At 31.5% G+C, this 15,030-nt stretch overlaps 1 protein-coding gene and 1 long non-coding RNA gene across 4 annotated transcripts in view; one reads left to right on the top strand and one right to left on the bottom strand.

Annotated features, from left to right (window-relative positions):
* LOC111088667 overlaps nt 1-9,033 on the top strand; it is a 9,184-nt gene extending 151 nt beyond the window's left edge. The window contains exons 2-3 of the long non-coding RNA XR_002613121.1: nt 7,040-7,049; nt 8,112-9,033. This is a non-coding gene — a long non-coding RNA (uncharacterized LOC111088667). The remainder of the gene's footprint in view (nt 1-7,039; nt 7,050-8,111) is intronic.
* LOC111088666 (probable ergosterol biosynthetic protein 28) lies at nt 101-10,493 on the bottom strand. 3 transcript variants are annotated; one of them, XM_022399398.1, is made up of 4 exons: nt 10,352-10,493; nt 9,172-9,262; nt 6,186-6,304; nt 101-1,833 (listed from the first exon to the last, which is right to left on the bottom strand). In XM_022399398.1, the coding sequence occupies exons 1-4, from the start codon at nt 10,491-10,493 to the stop codon at nt 1,700-1,702; spliced, it is 486 nt and encodes a 161-aa protein (XP_022255106.1). In that variant the 3' UTR covers nt 101-1,699. The 3 variants fall into 3 exon arrangements, with proteins under 3 accessions (XP_022255106.1, XP_022255107.1, XP_022255104.1); XM_022399399.1 differs by lacking the exon at nt 101-1,833 and adding an exon at nt 5,538-5,674; XM_022399396.1 differs by lacking the exon at nt 101-1,833 and having other exon boundaries at nt 5,884-6,304.
* Between the last annotated feature and the right edge of the window lie 4,537 nt (nt 10,494-15,030).

Here is a 15,030-nt window from a genome sequence, read left to right as displayed (position 1 = left end):
ATATATATATATATATATATACATACATACATATATATATATATATATACATATGAGAAAATCATTTAATTTAAATTAAACTAAGGAAACTTAATGGCAATAAAAAAAAGTAAAACTATAAAAATTTTATATGTTTTTTTAAGATATTTACAGACTAATTTTTGATAAACTCAGTTAAAGTATGAAAATCAAATATACTATTTTTGGTGAAGGTGTAAAATAAAAACACTCATGTAAGAATGTGGACAAAGAACACAGTTTTATTTTATCCCCCCCCCACCCCGTAAAACATTGGTCTGACCGCCCAGCCCCAGTCCAGCTATGCTACAGAAAGATAATTTTTTTTAAGATTCCTTTACCACAAGATGGATCTATGAAGTATTTTACTGGTTTCAGTAATCAAATCTCAAAACTACTGGCTTGAATCCAATTTTCTTATAATTTGCATTTCACAAATCAATTGTTTTTTTATCTGAAACGCATAGGCTTAAAACTTAAAACATTACCCATTAAAACCTAAACTGATAAATATGGGTTGACAAGTGACAAATTTTGTTGACATCCTCTGTCTGAAATTATGGATGAAAATTCACTTAAATAATAGAGTTATTGTGGATGTCCTAACGTGGAGTGTTTGAAGTCAAGAAATACAGTCTTACAGTTTTCAAATGATAAAAATACGTATTCTTGTATTTTTTGCAATTATCAAAAAAATATCAAAGAGGCCTCATACAGTAAAGAATGACTAAAGGAGAAGAGAAGGGTGGAATTCTAAAAGTCTGTAATAATAAGTTTGTTGGATCACAAGAAATATTATTACTGTACTGACTGGACTTAATTTAGGAAACAAAGGTGAAAATGCCTTAAAAAAGAAATAACTTTACTGAAATGCACCCACTAGTATTCTCCGGTTAGATTTTTCAAAATCCTAAATATTCTTTTACTACTTATTCGATCTCAAAAGTTGACACTCAAGCTTTTTCTCACTAATAGGAAACCCGTAAATACAAAACTAAGCTTCTTTATGGTAGCACAAAGAATACAAACACAGCTACTGGGCATTATATTGAAAGTTACCTTGGTACACAGATCAAAGAAAGTTTAACTTGAAGTGTATAAAATGATTTTACTGTATTTCTAGTTAAAGAGGTATATTTGATTTCAAACAATATATTACAAGCAAAACTTCAGATATTTAGATATCTATGTATTAAATTATACACTTGCTTTAAATATCTTTAACTAATACATACAGACTACTAATTACTTTTGTATGTACCTTCTAATGCAAAGGGACTATACAAAGTGATTAGTACTGTACATATGTGACACAAAGAATCTGAGAAATGGCACGATTCTATGACGATGAGATCACTCTTACAACTAAAAAAAAAACAAACTTCAAGCCAAAGCTTCTAGAGAAATGGAATTATAAAGTCCACTACAAAACTTTATGATTTAAAATACATTTTCTCCTTTTAACAACTGATGCCGTACAATGCCTTACTTAGGCACTTCCATTCTTCATATTTCAAAGGTGAAAGGGATAAATATGAGAATTATGATTTCAATAGCAGAGATGAAGAAAATTTTTAAGACTAATTATAAATGTTTAAATTAATTATTCTGACTACTTCTCTAAAACTTCAACAATATACAAAGAAGGTCTGAAATTCAGAGAGTTACAAATAAGAAATGATCATCTTGTTTTCTTTGTTGGCTTGCTGAAAGGCATCTTCCTACGAAGCTCTTCATTCTCATCTGCATCATCCTGGTAATATGACCCTTCTTTCATGGACTTGTACGAAAGGCCCATCCAGACTAAAGTCATGGCTTTAAAAATGTCAGATAAATGACAATATTAGAAATCAATCTGAGTCTCAACTTTGAAAAATATTCTAAAATTGTAAAACTTAATTCAGCATGAAAACTTAAACTTACACACACTACTTCTTTTTGATCAAAGGTGCTACTATAAAACAATTTTTATACCATCTCCTTACTGAAAACCCACACAACAAGCTGCTTAAGGAAATATCCATTTTTACTGTCATCACATTAGCTACTTACAATGGACCATGTATGATGGGTTTAACAATATGTATACTTTTTGAGTTGCATATAATTTTTCTCTTCTACAAAACAGTCCATGCTGGACTTCTGTCTCTTAAAATGTTCAGTTTTGTACTTTTTCAATACCATTCTTATTAAAAGGTAAATGTTAATTTAGATAATACAGGTGCAGTATGCCTTCAAGAACTATACCCCTGATGGCTCGGAGGTAAGTCTGAGGGATTAAAATGCTAAAACTTGAGTTTCAATACTTGAATAGAAACAGAACAAATAACTCATGGATGAGCCAAAACACTTAACATCAAATCAGTGAGTTCAAATCAAAATGGGCATAAATTAAGATCTTGAAATTGCTTACTAGAATGGTATAGTATATTCCCAACAAATTACAAAAAAAAAAATATTTTTTAAGACCAAACAAACACTGAATTATTCCTCTACACATGTGAATTCTCAAAATTTTGTTTAAAGACTATAAACAACTTATTTTGGAACAACAAGCAGACATTACCTATTAATGCAGTATTTCTGGAAAGATTAAACATAACAAAATTATCAAGAACAGTACGTGTCTTCTGTACATTATCCATACCAAGTATATCACTAAAAACAGTATAGAATATTGGTGCTACTATAGCATGTGGTCTAAAAAATATTTACACTATAGCGAGATACTATCATTATAACCGTTTTAACTTTTATTTATTTGCAATTGATGCCAGTTACTATAAATAATGCTTTTAAACTAATAAAGTACAAAATACCATATATAATCAGAGTATATAATCAGAGTAAGATCCAACAATCAAAACTAGTGTAATTATAACCTAAATTTAAGGTACTCTTTTGGAACACACAACTTATTAAATTATTATTATTTGCTAAACAAAATCGTGGATAGATATAAATCTTTTAGCAAGAAATTATGTTTTAGTGAATCATTAAAATGGTGATGATCATAGTATCTGTGTAGACCACACGCTATAGAGTAAATATCTTTGTAGACCACAGACTATAATAGCACCAAAAATACTTAACTCCCAAATATATATTTAATAAAAATATGTATCTTTTAATTGAATTGAAGCAATTGATAAATTACCTAAGAGTGAAATCATTATGTACTGACTTTCCAACTGATCCACTTCATTGGGATAAGCAGTTGATGAAATACTCAAAACTGAACACATTACTAACTGTACTCACAATAGGTCCAAATATCTTAAGACTTGTTTATGAAGTCCATGATAACTTAGAGTCTCAGGTACAAACATTGTTGATTAAGTGTAAGTGTCTTTCTCTCCCTCTCTATGTACCATATCTAAACAGGACGTTGGTGACCATGATCTACCACAGATCTCTTCTCCTTTAGGCACAAAAACTTTCCAATGTCGATACATTCATCTATTTAGATAGACTCTTGACATAAGTCAACCTCTGTCTTTCACGGTCACTACTTTCTTCAATCTTTCCAATTACAATCTGACTTTCAATTTCTTCTTTCCTAATAACATGTCTGAAAAACTCCAATTGTCTCTTTCTGATGTTAGTCATCAGCTTCTGCAACCTGCTCTTGATAAGATATCTTTATTTGAGGTGCAACTTGTCCAACATACCTTCAATATGTGCCTTAAGATCCACAACTCAATTGCTTCAATTCTCGTTTTCATACTTGGCGATATTGTTCAACTTTCTGATGCATATGTGAGAATTGGTACAACATAGCAATCTAAAACTCTTAACTTCATTCCCATAGAAATTTACCACTTGTTAGTATCTTTTTCATTTTCAGAAATGAATCTTTTGCCATCCCTATTCTGTGTTATATTTCATGATCACATTTACCATCTGATGTTAGTTATTCAGCTTCCCAGGTAGTTGAATTACTAAGACTCTTAAACTAAAATTTATTGTTAAATATAAGCAAGGAACTAGTGTGACTTTTACTGAATAAATCCTAAAATCAGTTATCATTGTAAATTTAAAACTATACTGTTAACAGTAGCAGATAAAACTAGAAGTGATTAATAATGTACCATATGTATAGTTGACATTAATCATCTTCACTAAGTAACCTTGAGGCTTATAAATATTGGTCTGAGGTATCATTACAGTTTACTTTCTATCAAGGGCAGAGACACTATTTAGGTAAGGTAGGGGGGGGGGACAATAGACCCCCATGCATAATATAACCTATTATGTGAATAATACACATACACACACATATATATATTTATAAGAAATAATCAAAACAAATGCTCCCAAAATAGACTGATTTTTACATTTTATCCTTTATGAAACCTAGATTGTACAGGGGACTAATTCCCCTACACTTGCAATAAAAGTTGCCGTCCATGTCCATTGAAATCCAAAATAGCACTGTTTACAAAGGACGTCAGCTCATTGATGATTACCTGCAAAAGATGATACTGTTGTGTTCCACTCCACCTAATTCATTTCTCAAGTACATTTTAAATTTGAGTCCTTAGGCAAGATTATAACTGCAAAAGTTATCTTGCCTGTTAGTAGTTTCCTTTACATGTTGATTAGTACTCAAAAGAAAATTACATTATGATAGTGAAGACAGTTATTAAATAAAATCACCTTAATTTTTTAGTTTTACCAGTCATCTAGTTTAAAATAATAAATGTTAGTTTCTAATAAAGTAGCAAGGTGTATTTAGAAACTTACTAGTAGCTTCATCCTACTTGGTGATTATTCTGTATAAAAAAAAAGGTTAGTCTATGATTACAACTTCATGACATGATGGAAACTTTCTTGTGCCCTCGTGTGTGTGTGTGTGTGTTACAAAACTTATGTAGAGTTAGTTTTCTAAAGAGGTTCATTTATACGAACTGATGAACGTTTTTGAACATTGAATGGTAAGAGTAATACCATACATTTCTGAAACACTGATAAAAAAAACAAACATCCAAAGTTTTTGCTAAATATCTAAAGAATTAAATGGACAGCCTGAGCTTTGTAATAACAGGTGCAAAAATACTTTATCAAGCCGCATACTATAAACAAAGTCCTCTTAATGGTTCCAAAATCAAGTCTTTGTATAATAAGAACTTTGGAGATATCTGTGCAGATATCTTTAGTTGTTTCAAAAGCTTTTGGTAAAATGTTAATGTTTATATCTTTGATAAAACTAACAGATGTTGTATGGAAGTCACGATGAGAGAGTTGTCTACTCTGAGGTTTGCCTCTAGTGAGTATGTCAGTGTCAGGTTTTGTAAGACCAAATTCTTTACAGTAGGTATCTGTGACTTGTTGGCAATAAATTTCAGCAATAAAAGGACAACACACAATCCAATTGTTTAAAAATATATATTCAAAACAAATCAAACATATGTACAAGAATTCATTACACTATTGGTTATCACAGTTGTACCCATCAATTTAAATAATTCTCTATTTTTCGTCAAAGTCCACACGTCCACACAGGCAGGTTCCAAGACAAATTATTTCTTCTCTTCTCTGTTATCACAATACAATCAGTGATAAATTCACTTTAGAAATCACCTGTTATGGTTAACAATCACACAGTCTAACTTCACTTTTTTTCACTCTGACTTTCATTAACTTACTTCTGTACCTGCATGAAACAAAAAAATCTAGCTCTCCAGTAACAACAATACTAAACATAATAAGAAAAACTTAGAAGCTTCGAGTAAGATGATGTCAACAATATTACAAAACCTAGTACAATAATTAAACTGCATACACAAGGTACAACTCATACAGAGTTATATAACAAAAATTGTCATAACTATTACTTTTAAAATAATTAACTTTTAACACTTATTTATGAAAACTAAATAATCATTAAATTTTAGATCACTAAGTAAACTAAATAATAACTCTCAAACTGAACAGTCTCGTATATCCAACAGTCAGTAGGTAAAACATCAGCCCGAGTCCATTGGTCCTTGTGATTTGAGTCAAGTTTCTTTATATTCTGATGCATTATACCCAGGATAAAGTTCCAGGACATTGAAGAGTTACACTTCCCAAGATGGATTTTAATTTGGACAGAAAAACTAGTAACTGAATTAATTTGTGTTTTTGTAATAGAATCTTTTGTATGCCTAATTTAGAGTCCTTACCACTGACAGTAACTGGATACAGTCCAGCTCCTGATATAGATATGCTTTTATACAGGAATGTTTCTATCATGAAGTAAAAAAGGTACACCACCACCATTAGACCACTCAGGGACATTACTCTGTAAAACAAAATCATTCAATGAAACTTACCCAATGTATTGTTATTTTCTCAATGAAATTTACCAAAACCATTGTTATTTACTCAATGAAATTTACCTTTGTTATTTACTAAAAAACTATCTATCTCAATGCTACTTACTTAATGAAATTTATCACATGTTATTACCTCAATAAAACTTACTAAACACATTACTGTTTTCTCAATGATAGTTACCAAATAAATAACTCAAATATGGACTGACAAGGAGTTATTTATGCATTTAAATAAGGTAAGGTTATGCTATGAATAACTGATGTTTGTAACTTGGCTCTCAACATTAAAAAATCTGGCTAAATCAGCCATAATTATCTTCATCATACAGATAAAGTGATTTGATGATACAAATTTTCCTCTATTTGCTCATATAAAAAACAAAAAAATTAGACATATATTTAAAACTGTTTAAATCATATTTCTACTTATTATTTCCACAAGAACCAAGAGTGATGAAATCGTTGAATGATAAAGGCTTAGCACATAGTGAAAAAAAAAAAGTCATAATTATTACAACTTGTTGTAATATTTTTATATTTACACAATTTAATCTTAAAAATAAATGCAAAATTTTAATTCATTTATGTTTGAATAATAAAACAGTGAAACAGACTACTTTTCAAAACTTCTAATGACTAACTGAAAATTGTTTTGGCAATTGACCTTCATGCTTATGATAGCAATGAACTTGATGGTAGAGCAATGAAAAAGTATAGATCAGTTTTTACTTAAGCTTATAAGTTCTTGACTCATCTAAAGCCAACAAAAAATATGTTTTTTCTCCCAACCCACCCTTTGTTTAGTTTCTGTGCCTTATATATATTTTTTCACCTTATGATAAATTTTATCACATAATCCATCAGCTTGGGAATACAAATGTGGCATACAGCAGTAAACAGCCTCCTTATCCAATACTTTTATGCCAAATATTAGGCTAAATAATGAAAGGTACACTTAAAAATAAGAATAAGTGTCTACTGCCTCCCCTAATTTTTCTAAAGCTTCATACTAATACAATTCCATGCTATGTTTATACTTAAGTGGTGTACATGGATTACTGATGTGCAAAAATAATAAAGGAAAAAAATATATTTAACACCTTTTCATCCACACTGACAGAAATCTTCTGATAATTTTTGCTATAAAAAAATAAAAATAGTGACTTTTTCCATTGTAACAGTCACTCACATGTAAGGCTGACCGTCCCAACAAACTTGTCCCATCTTCATACTATTTCATTTCAATAATCCAGCTTGGGTATCTTTGGTGTTTTGTCAGAATTGACTTGATAAATCCATTAGCAATGAACATGTAGTAGGTTATAGCATCATAAAGCAAAATGTAGTGTTTTATTTGCAATATGGCATATGGTCTCATGTTTACATATACTCAAATCAGTTGAACATTAAAACAGAAATACAGTTCTTCATATATCATCAGCATCAACAAACTTAGATGTTCACAATAAATGATTGGCAAAAATCATACAATTAAATTCACTAACTAATAAAAACATAGTGCTCATCATGCCAGTCATATCTACAGTAAGATAACTTAAGTATTTGTCATATAGTAAAGTGTTATAGATTCAACAGAAGACTTGACTACTACATAAATTAATAACTGGTTAAATAATTTGTGATGTTATATGATGTTATAAGCAAGACTCACATAGCTGTATATGCACAGGGCCAGTATTTGAAAAGGAATGATTATAATTATGAATTTACTATATGTACCTACACAAAATGTGGCTAGCTTTTAGTAAAAAGTGCAAGACTGTTGTACACAAAAACCAGATGTGTTACAAATGTATTTGTACTCAAAATATGTTTGTGAATTAATGTCAATCTGACTCAGACTCTGCTCATGTCAAGAATGAAAATACTTTTCTCCATTGTAGAGTCTGTATATTGCATTTGCATAACCTAATTTATTTTTAGCATAAAATTAATGGGTATATAAAAAAACCAAAACATCCAACAACTTGCATGCATTTCAGCCTATTATATAAGACAGAATTACTCTCGATGTAATTGTACAATTTATTCAACACACAAAATTACTCAATTATCAGGCACATTTTGAATATATTAATCTTCCTTCAGTACATTACTTATTTGCGAAAACATCCACAAATAACAGAAGAAAATCCTACACCACCATTCTTAATTCAGAGAGTTTGTATTAAGTCGAATGTGACCTTAACTTACTTTCAACTTATACATAATGTGCCATTTTTAGTGTCACATACAATTGAAATTATTTTATTACAATTTTTGTTTTTTTTTCAAAAGAAAAAACACTGATTAATGACATAAATAAAAGAATGTGCCTGTTGAGAGTTAGAACTTACTACAACTAGGTAGTAATACATCTCACTTCACAGCTATAATGTAGGTGGTTAGGGTGAGACTTAATGACTTGGAAGCCAGTTGGCTAAAAGTGCTGTATATAAGTACTTGATGTGGCTTTAACTACCTCCATACGCTTTTTTCTTTCTTTTAGATGTCACTAAAACTACAAAATAGGCCATCATTTAAGTTTGAGACACACATATGATGCAGTATAAATGTTTTGAAATTACAATTTGAATTGTTAAGCCAGTTCTAGATGCCCAGGGTACTTTAATACATTTTAACATTGACCCTACTGTGTTTGAATATACACATTTTATACCACTGTCCCTATATCAAAAATGTTTAATGAATTGGCTTAAGAAATATAATTTTTTTGCACTAATCAAGAATTTTGTATAAAATAAATTCAGAAAACCACAGAAACTTAAAATTTAGATATTAGAAGACTTGTGAATACATACAAAATACTTACGGGAGATTGTGAATAAAAACTGCAGCATACAAGAAAATGATTGCATTGGTGAGAGACCAAAATCCAAATATCCTGTCCATTTCAAAACCACCTGATTGATATAATATTCAGAAAGCACCATTATAAGTTCTTCAACAACAATAACAGAAACTGAATAATAGAACACAAGTCGTAGTTTATACCAACAATTACTGTTTTACATCTAAGGTACAACAAATTATTACTTCTTTTTTAAAGGAGACTTTGAGAAAATAAAAAAAACCTGTAAAAAAACATCTTTTGTTTTTACTGTATAAATCTTTTATTTAAGAAGTCATTCATATCAGCATAACATGGTTATTAGTGTCACTGTGCAAAATATAATGGTATTGCAATTTATCATGAGCTTATCTTTGTGGAGTAGGTGTAAAACTAAATGGTTAGCAGTTTGTTTTTTGTTTGTTTGAAGTTAAGCACAAAGATACACAATGGGCTAGCTGTAATATACCCACAACGGGTATCGAAACCCAGTTTCTAGCATTGTAAGTCTGCAGACATATCACTGTGCCACTGGGAGGTAACAGTTATCAGATTCATATGGTTTTATTAATGTTTTCTAAGTAAAGGAATCCTAAAATTGGTTTAAAAAAATAATATTAATTACATTAACAAAAAAAACAAATTTGTAATATTACTTATCATCAGTGAAAAATGTTTACTGCTTTAACTTCCAATTAGTTACTGTTAACAGTACTAGTACTAATTTTTTCATTCAAGTATAACTTCTATAAGAATTGATTAAACAGTGTCCAGTTTTGTTTCTTTGGAATTAAGCACAAAGCTACAAAATAGGCTATCTGTGCTCTGCCCACCACGGGAATCGAAACCCAGTTTCTAGCGTCGTTAGTCAGCAGACATGCCGCTGTGCCACTGGGGGACCAGTGTGTAGTTATGGAGTTATTAAATACATATGTATTTGATGAGACAAGGTGATTTTAATTTATTTATCTATTTATTTTGTATTTTACCACTCGATACAAACTATTACTATTATGTTTGTAACTTCACAAAATTTCTTTAGTTAATGTAGTCCTATACTACAGGCGACAGTAGAACAACTTACACAATTTACAGTGTACTAGTACTTATTAAAAGCAGTAATATAAACAGTACAAATTATCCAACTGAACACTTGTTTTACCTCCTTTCAGAGCAATATTAACTATGTACAGTTTAGCCTGAAGAAAGCTCTCATCAGTAAAACATCGAGATGCGGTTCCAAAGTGCATAAATGATAAAAATGCAAGCCATCCTCGAAGAGTATTTACCATCCAAGCGCCCATCTTTGATTTATTTACATTTCCTTAGAAATTTTCCCTATCGTTCTATTAAATAGAAAATTAAATTTTTAACATAAAACAGTTCTAGTTAATTTTATTAATTAAAAAAAAAACAGAATAAAACCCATAGAAATCGAACATAAAAAAACTAATTATATGCTATATCAAAAATTATAGTATTAACCCAAATACTCTAGCAATTGTTTGGTTTTATTGTATGCGAAAGTATTTCAAAGTTGATCCGTATGCTGCTTTTTTCTTTATACGAAAAATGGGCCCGGCATAGCCAGGTGGTTAGGGCGGTCGACTCGGAATCTGCGGGTCGCGGGTTCGAATCCCCGTCCCACCAAACATGCTCACCCTTTCAGCCGTGGGGACGTTATAAAGTGACGGTCAATTCCACTATTCGTTGGTAAAAGAGTAGCCCAATAGTTGGCGGTGGGTGGTGATGACTAGCTGCATTCCCTTCTAGTCTTACACTGCTAAATTAGGGACGGCTAGTGCAGATAGCCCTCGTGTAGCTTTGCGCGAAAATTCAAAAAACAAAACATCTACGAAAAAGTGCAAATGGTAATAAAATGTTTTTGAACATAATTATTCATTTCTCTTAATTGAGAAAGAAAGCTTTCCAAACTTCATAAAATACATTAGCAATTTAGTAATAAAATCAAGTTACTACAACTGATGATAATGTCAAAAAAGTAAATTTGCCACTGCTTTTGAACTGGGTTTACAGGTTGCCCCGTCCCCTGGTGGGACAGCAGTAAATTTATGAGCTTAAATGCTAAAATATGGGATTCAATTCTCCGTATTGATCTAAGCAGATAGCCCAGTGTGGCTTTAGTCTCAAAGAAGCCAACAAACAAACAGGCTAACCCAAACTCTAGCTAGTTTAATTTAGTTACTTTTAACATAATTATTTTTTAAGTTTTATATTTCTATCAGTTGAATTTCTTTAACCTTTACTTAAAACATTAGAACACATTTAATACTGTTACGACAGCGGAAGTAACGTGACGCTGGTAACAAGTAATGAGTATCTAGAAGGATCGGGAAACATCACCAATAATCCAGTATTTGCTACACGCCCTCTATTCCTGTATATAAGCAGAAAAATAAAGCGAGATAATTAATTGAATTGCAGACAGGCAGAGATAGAGACGGACATTTGAGTCAAGCGCGGTAGTGACCGTAAGTAAAGTGCGTGAATCGTTGTGAATTATAGCGTGTGTTTAAGTTAAAATGACTGTGAAAATTAAGTGTATTGCAAAGTTGTATTGAGAAAGAATAAACTAGTTTTATTTAAGAAAGAACTTGTATCACTGAAGTTCTTCAGAAAGAATTTCTATGGAAAATTAACAAACGAACACAGACGTAACAATATTAAGGTGATCTGAATTAACTCGAATGCTGTATATTGGGTATGTCCTCCAAAGAGGAGAACCGTTCAATATATAATATTCCAAAACGATGCGTCCCTAGTGGCATAGTGGTAAGTCTGTCGACTTATAACGCCAAGAACTGGGTTTCGATTCCCGTGGTTGGCATAGCATATAGCCCATTGTGTAGCTTTGTGCTTAACTACAAACAAAACGATGCTAAGCTTCTTACTGGATGAGTTTAAGCTAAGGAATAAACAGACTGGACACGATATATAATACACAATGAAAATAATCTTTATTTATTGGCAAAGACAAAAACACAATATGTCCACCCACTTCCCTTACGTTGGGTTTCTTAGGTTTCAAGAAATGTCGCATTTACCCAATACGACAGGCGATACGACGTGACTAATAATTTTCTTTACTCATATTGAGTCCGTAACCTCTAGATATTACCTATACAACCATCAAAGGACACTTCTGTCAATTTCTGGACACAAGGGCGCTATAAACAATTTTCTCCATAGGAAGTAACAGGTTTACCAGCTTCGAAAGTGAGAAGAAAAAAACTTGCAACAAGGTCAACTTAATGGTTTTCTTGACCATGTTTTATGTGAAAACTTGCACATATTCATCACAAAGAATAAAATAAGATAAATAATAAACCTACAAAATGAAATAAATCTATGATATATTCCTATACCACATTTTTCCCGTCTTCCCTAGCCTCGACTCAAGCCGATAATTAACTCTCACTTTAAATCCCACAAGCTTTAAACTTGCACTGTTCAAGAATTGCATTAACTTTTGTGGCTTCAAAACACTTACACATCCCGCAGATGTCAATGAATGTAATGCACTAATACCAACTGTTTTCAATTAAAATTACCTGATTGTTCAATAATTTTGCTTGGGCTAGAGACAACATAAACTAGAGAAACCCTTTACCTTTTTAAATTAAATATTATATGTAATGGAAACAAAGTCATATATATTAATCAACGCAAAGTATTTGAAATTCATTAAAAAACAACTTTTACTGACCAAAATATATTAAGATACACAAATAACCCTTCGACATAAATACCTTTTAACAATGATAATCAAACTAAATCAAAATTCACCAAAACTTAGCCCTCGAAAGTATATACTTACACAAAACATTATGTCAAGATACTGTCAGGATCAAAATAAAAAAACAATAAAATATCAGGCCCATAGGCCCAATAAGCACGCTAATGCTACGAAGGTCTGGAGCATTCTCCCAAAAACATTTTAAAAAGTAGGTGTTATATGAGATTAAACAATTGCCTGGTTATTCACATAAAATCCACAGACATCCAACAAAAAGTTAACAAATAGTCATTCTTTTGTAATACGACATGGGGAGCTAGACTTAAATTAACATAAATATGTACGTTTTATTATAGTAAAGTACTGTACTACCTACATGAAGAGTAGTTATTAAGTGTTAAATTATATTACTAACTTAAACAACTCTGTACAACAATAGTGTATTAGTTGTTTCAATCATTGGCTATCATATACTGAAATAATATATTAGCATGCTCCATTCTTCTGGGGTGCCTTTTCATAAATAACTTACATACAGTTTCAATGTTGATAGCAGTGTTATAATGATTATGTATTAAAGCTAGAGCACTCAGTCTTTCTTCGGTCTGTGTATACCTCAAGTAATTATTCAACTGGCAGAGAGCAGGTGCCAAACGTTCACACGAACATGGACTTATTGGAAGTGTGGCAAAGAGTTTCAGTAACATAAAGATATTTGGTACACTGAAGCACGCTTTTAATCAGTCAGCCAGTATCTGGGGCCTGTCCTGTAGAGGTATAGAAAGCCATCTTGTCTTCCATCGATGAAGGTCTTCATCAAAAATATCAAAATTTGGTAAATATCCCCTGTAAAAATCTGTAGTCTGCCTGATCTCAGAGATAGAAAACTCTTCTGTGAGTTTTGATGGCATAAGTTTCTAAATTGATGCTGATTGCTTTACATATGCAACAAATCAGGAGGAAAGATTACTGATAATGTGGTCAAGAAAAAGAATGGTTACTGTTTTTTTAAAATAATCCTCCACGGAACTATATTCTGCATTTGCACATTGGGCTTGTCGTTGACTAACTCGTGGCATGCTAACATTAATATTTGATTGGTATGCAGTATTACTGTTGTGCTTGAAGATACGACATGATTAATCATATACGTTCACTCTTAATGAAAGCAGTTATTTATAGCATTGCTCTATTAGGGAAACATCAGAAACAATGTCTTGATCTTGACCTAGCAGATTTATAGAAGCTTCTTACAAATAGTAAATGGAACGCTGTAAAGCTGTTGAACAAAACATTATTGCAAAGGATTTCAGCATTTTTAGATAAGCCATAGCATTTTTCTTATCTTCAGCAACCCAATTGTCATTAAACATTTCAAAATTATCATCTTCATATACAATAACCTCACAAGAAGTAAGAATGCATTACATTAACAGAACCTTTCCCAATCTTCAATATTATCAACCCAACGTGTAATGTACACATTGAATAGTGAAAGACGTGATGAAACTGCTCCATGCTGGATGCCGATAGATTGCCTTTAATAGTTTCCCAAACTAGTTATTCCTTTAACTTTATCGATACAATTTCATATTGGTGGAACTAAACATGAATCTATAATAGCAAGATAAAGTGAGTGACCCGCGCAATAAGTGTAGAAGGCCTTGCTTTGCATATCTGAAATTTGTTTTTGTTCACCAGATCTTTTGCCAGCCATGGTAGATGCTCCATCATATCCTCCACCACACAATTCATTAAGAGATAATCCAACATCAGTCAATATCTTTGTAATCACACATACAATATCTGTTGCTCTGACCCTCTATAGCTTAACAAAGCCAATAAATTCTTCCATATTTTCACAGTTGTCATCTACCAAGCAGAGACATGTTGGAAAATGTTCCACATTGTGAGAAAACACTTCATTAGCAAGAACAGAATAGAATCCAGCCTTTTTTACTGCTCAATAGTTTTACTCGAATTACATCATATCCTATGACATTGACGATGTAATTTGGTGAGGGAGGATATAAATATGTAGCATTTTTTGCCTTGAGATGATATGAGCTCTGAGTATTTCATCA

The sequence above is a fragment of the Limulus polyphemus genome, unplaced genomic scaffold (genome assembly GCF_000517525.1).
Source record: "Limulus polyphemus unplaced genomic scaffold, Limulus_polyphemus-2.1.2 Scaffold4208, whole genome shotgun sequence".
NCBI classification, from domain to species: Eukaryota; Metazoa; Arthropoda; class Merostomata; order Xiphosura; family Limulidae; genus Limulus; species Limulus polyphemus.
The sequence above is the reverse complement of the archived record's forward strand: the minus strand, read 5'-3'. Positions and strand labels throughout refer to the sequence as shown.

Bases quoted from the DNA above. Each gene is read 5' to 3' on its own strand.
- LOC111088666 (XM_022399396.1), bottom strand. From the start codon at position 10,493: ATGGGCGCTTGGATGGTAAATACTCTTCGAGGATGGCTTGCATTTTTA. The intron at 9,263-10,351 runs GTAAAACAAGTG...TATATCAATCAG, and splicing joins TAATATTGCTCTGAAAGGAG to GTGGTTTTGAAATGGACAGG. The intron at 6,305-9,171 runs GTAAGTATTTTG...TTTGTTTTACAG, and splicing joins GTTTTTATTCACAATCTCCC to AGTAATGTCCCTGAGTGGTC.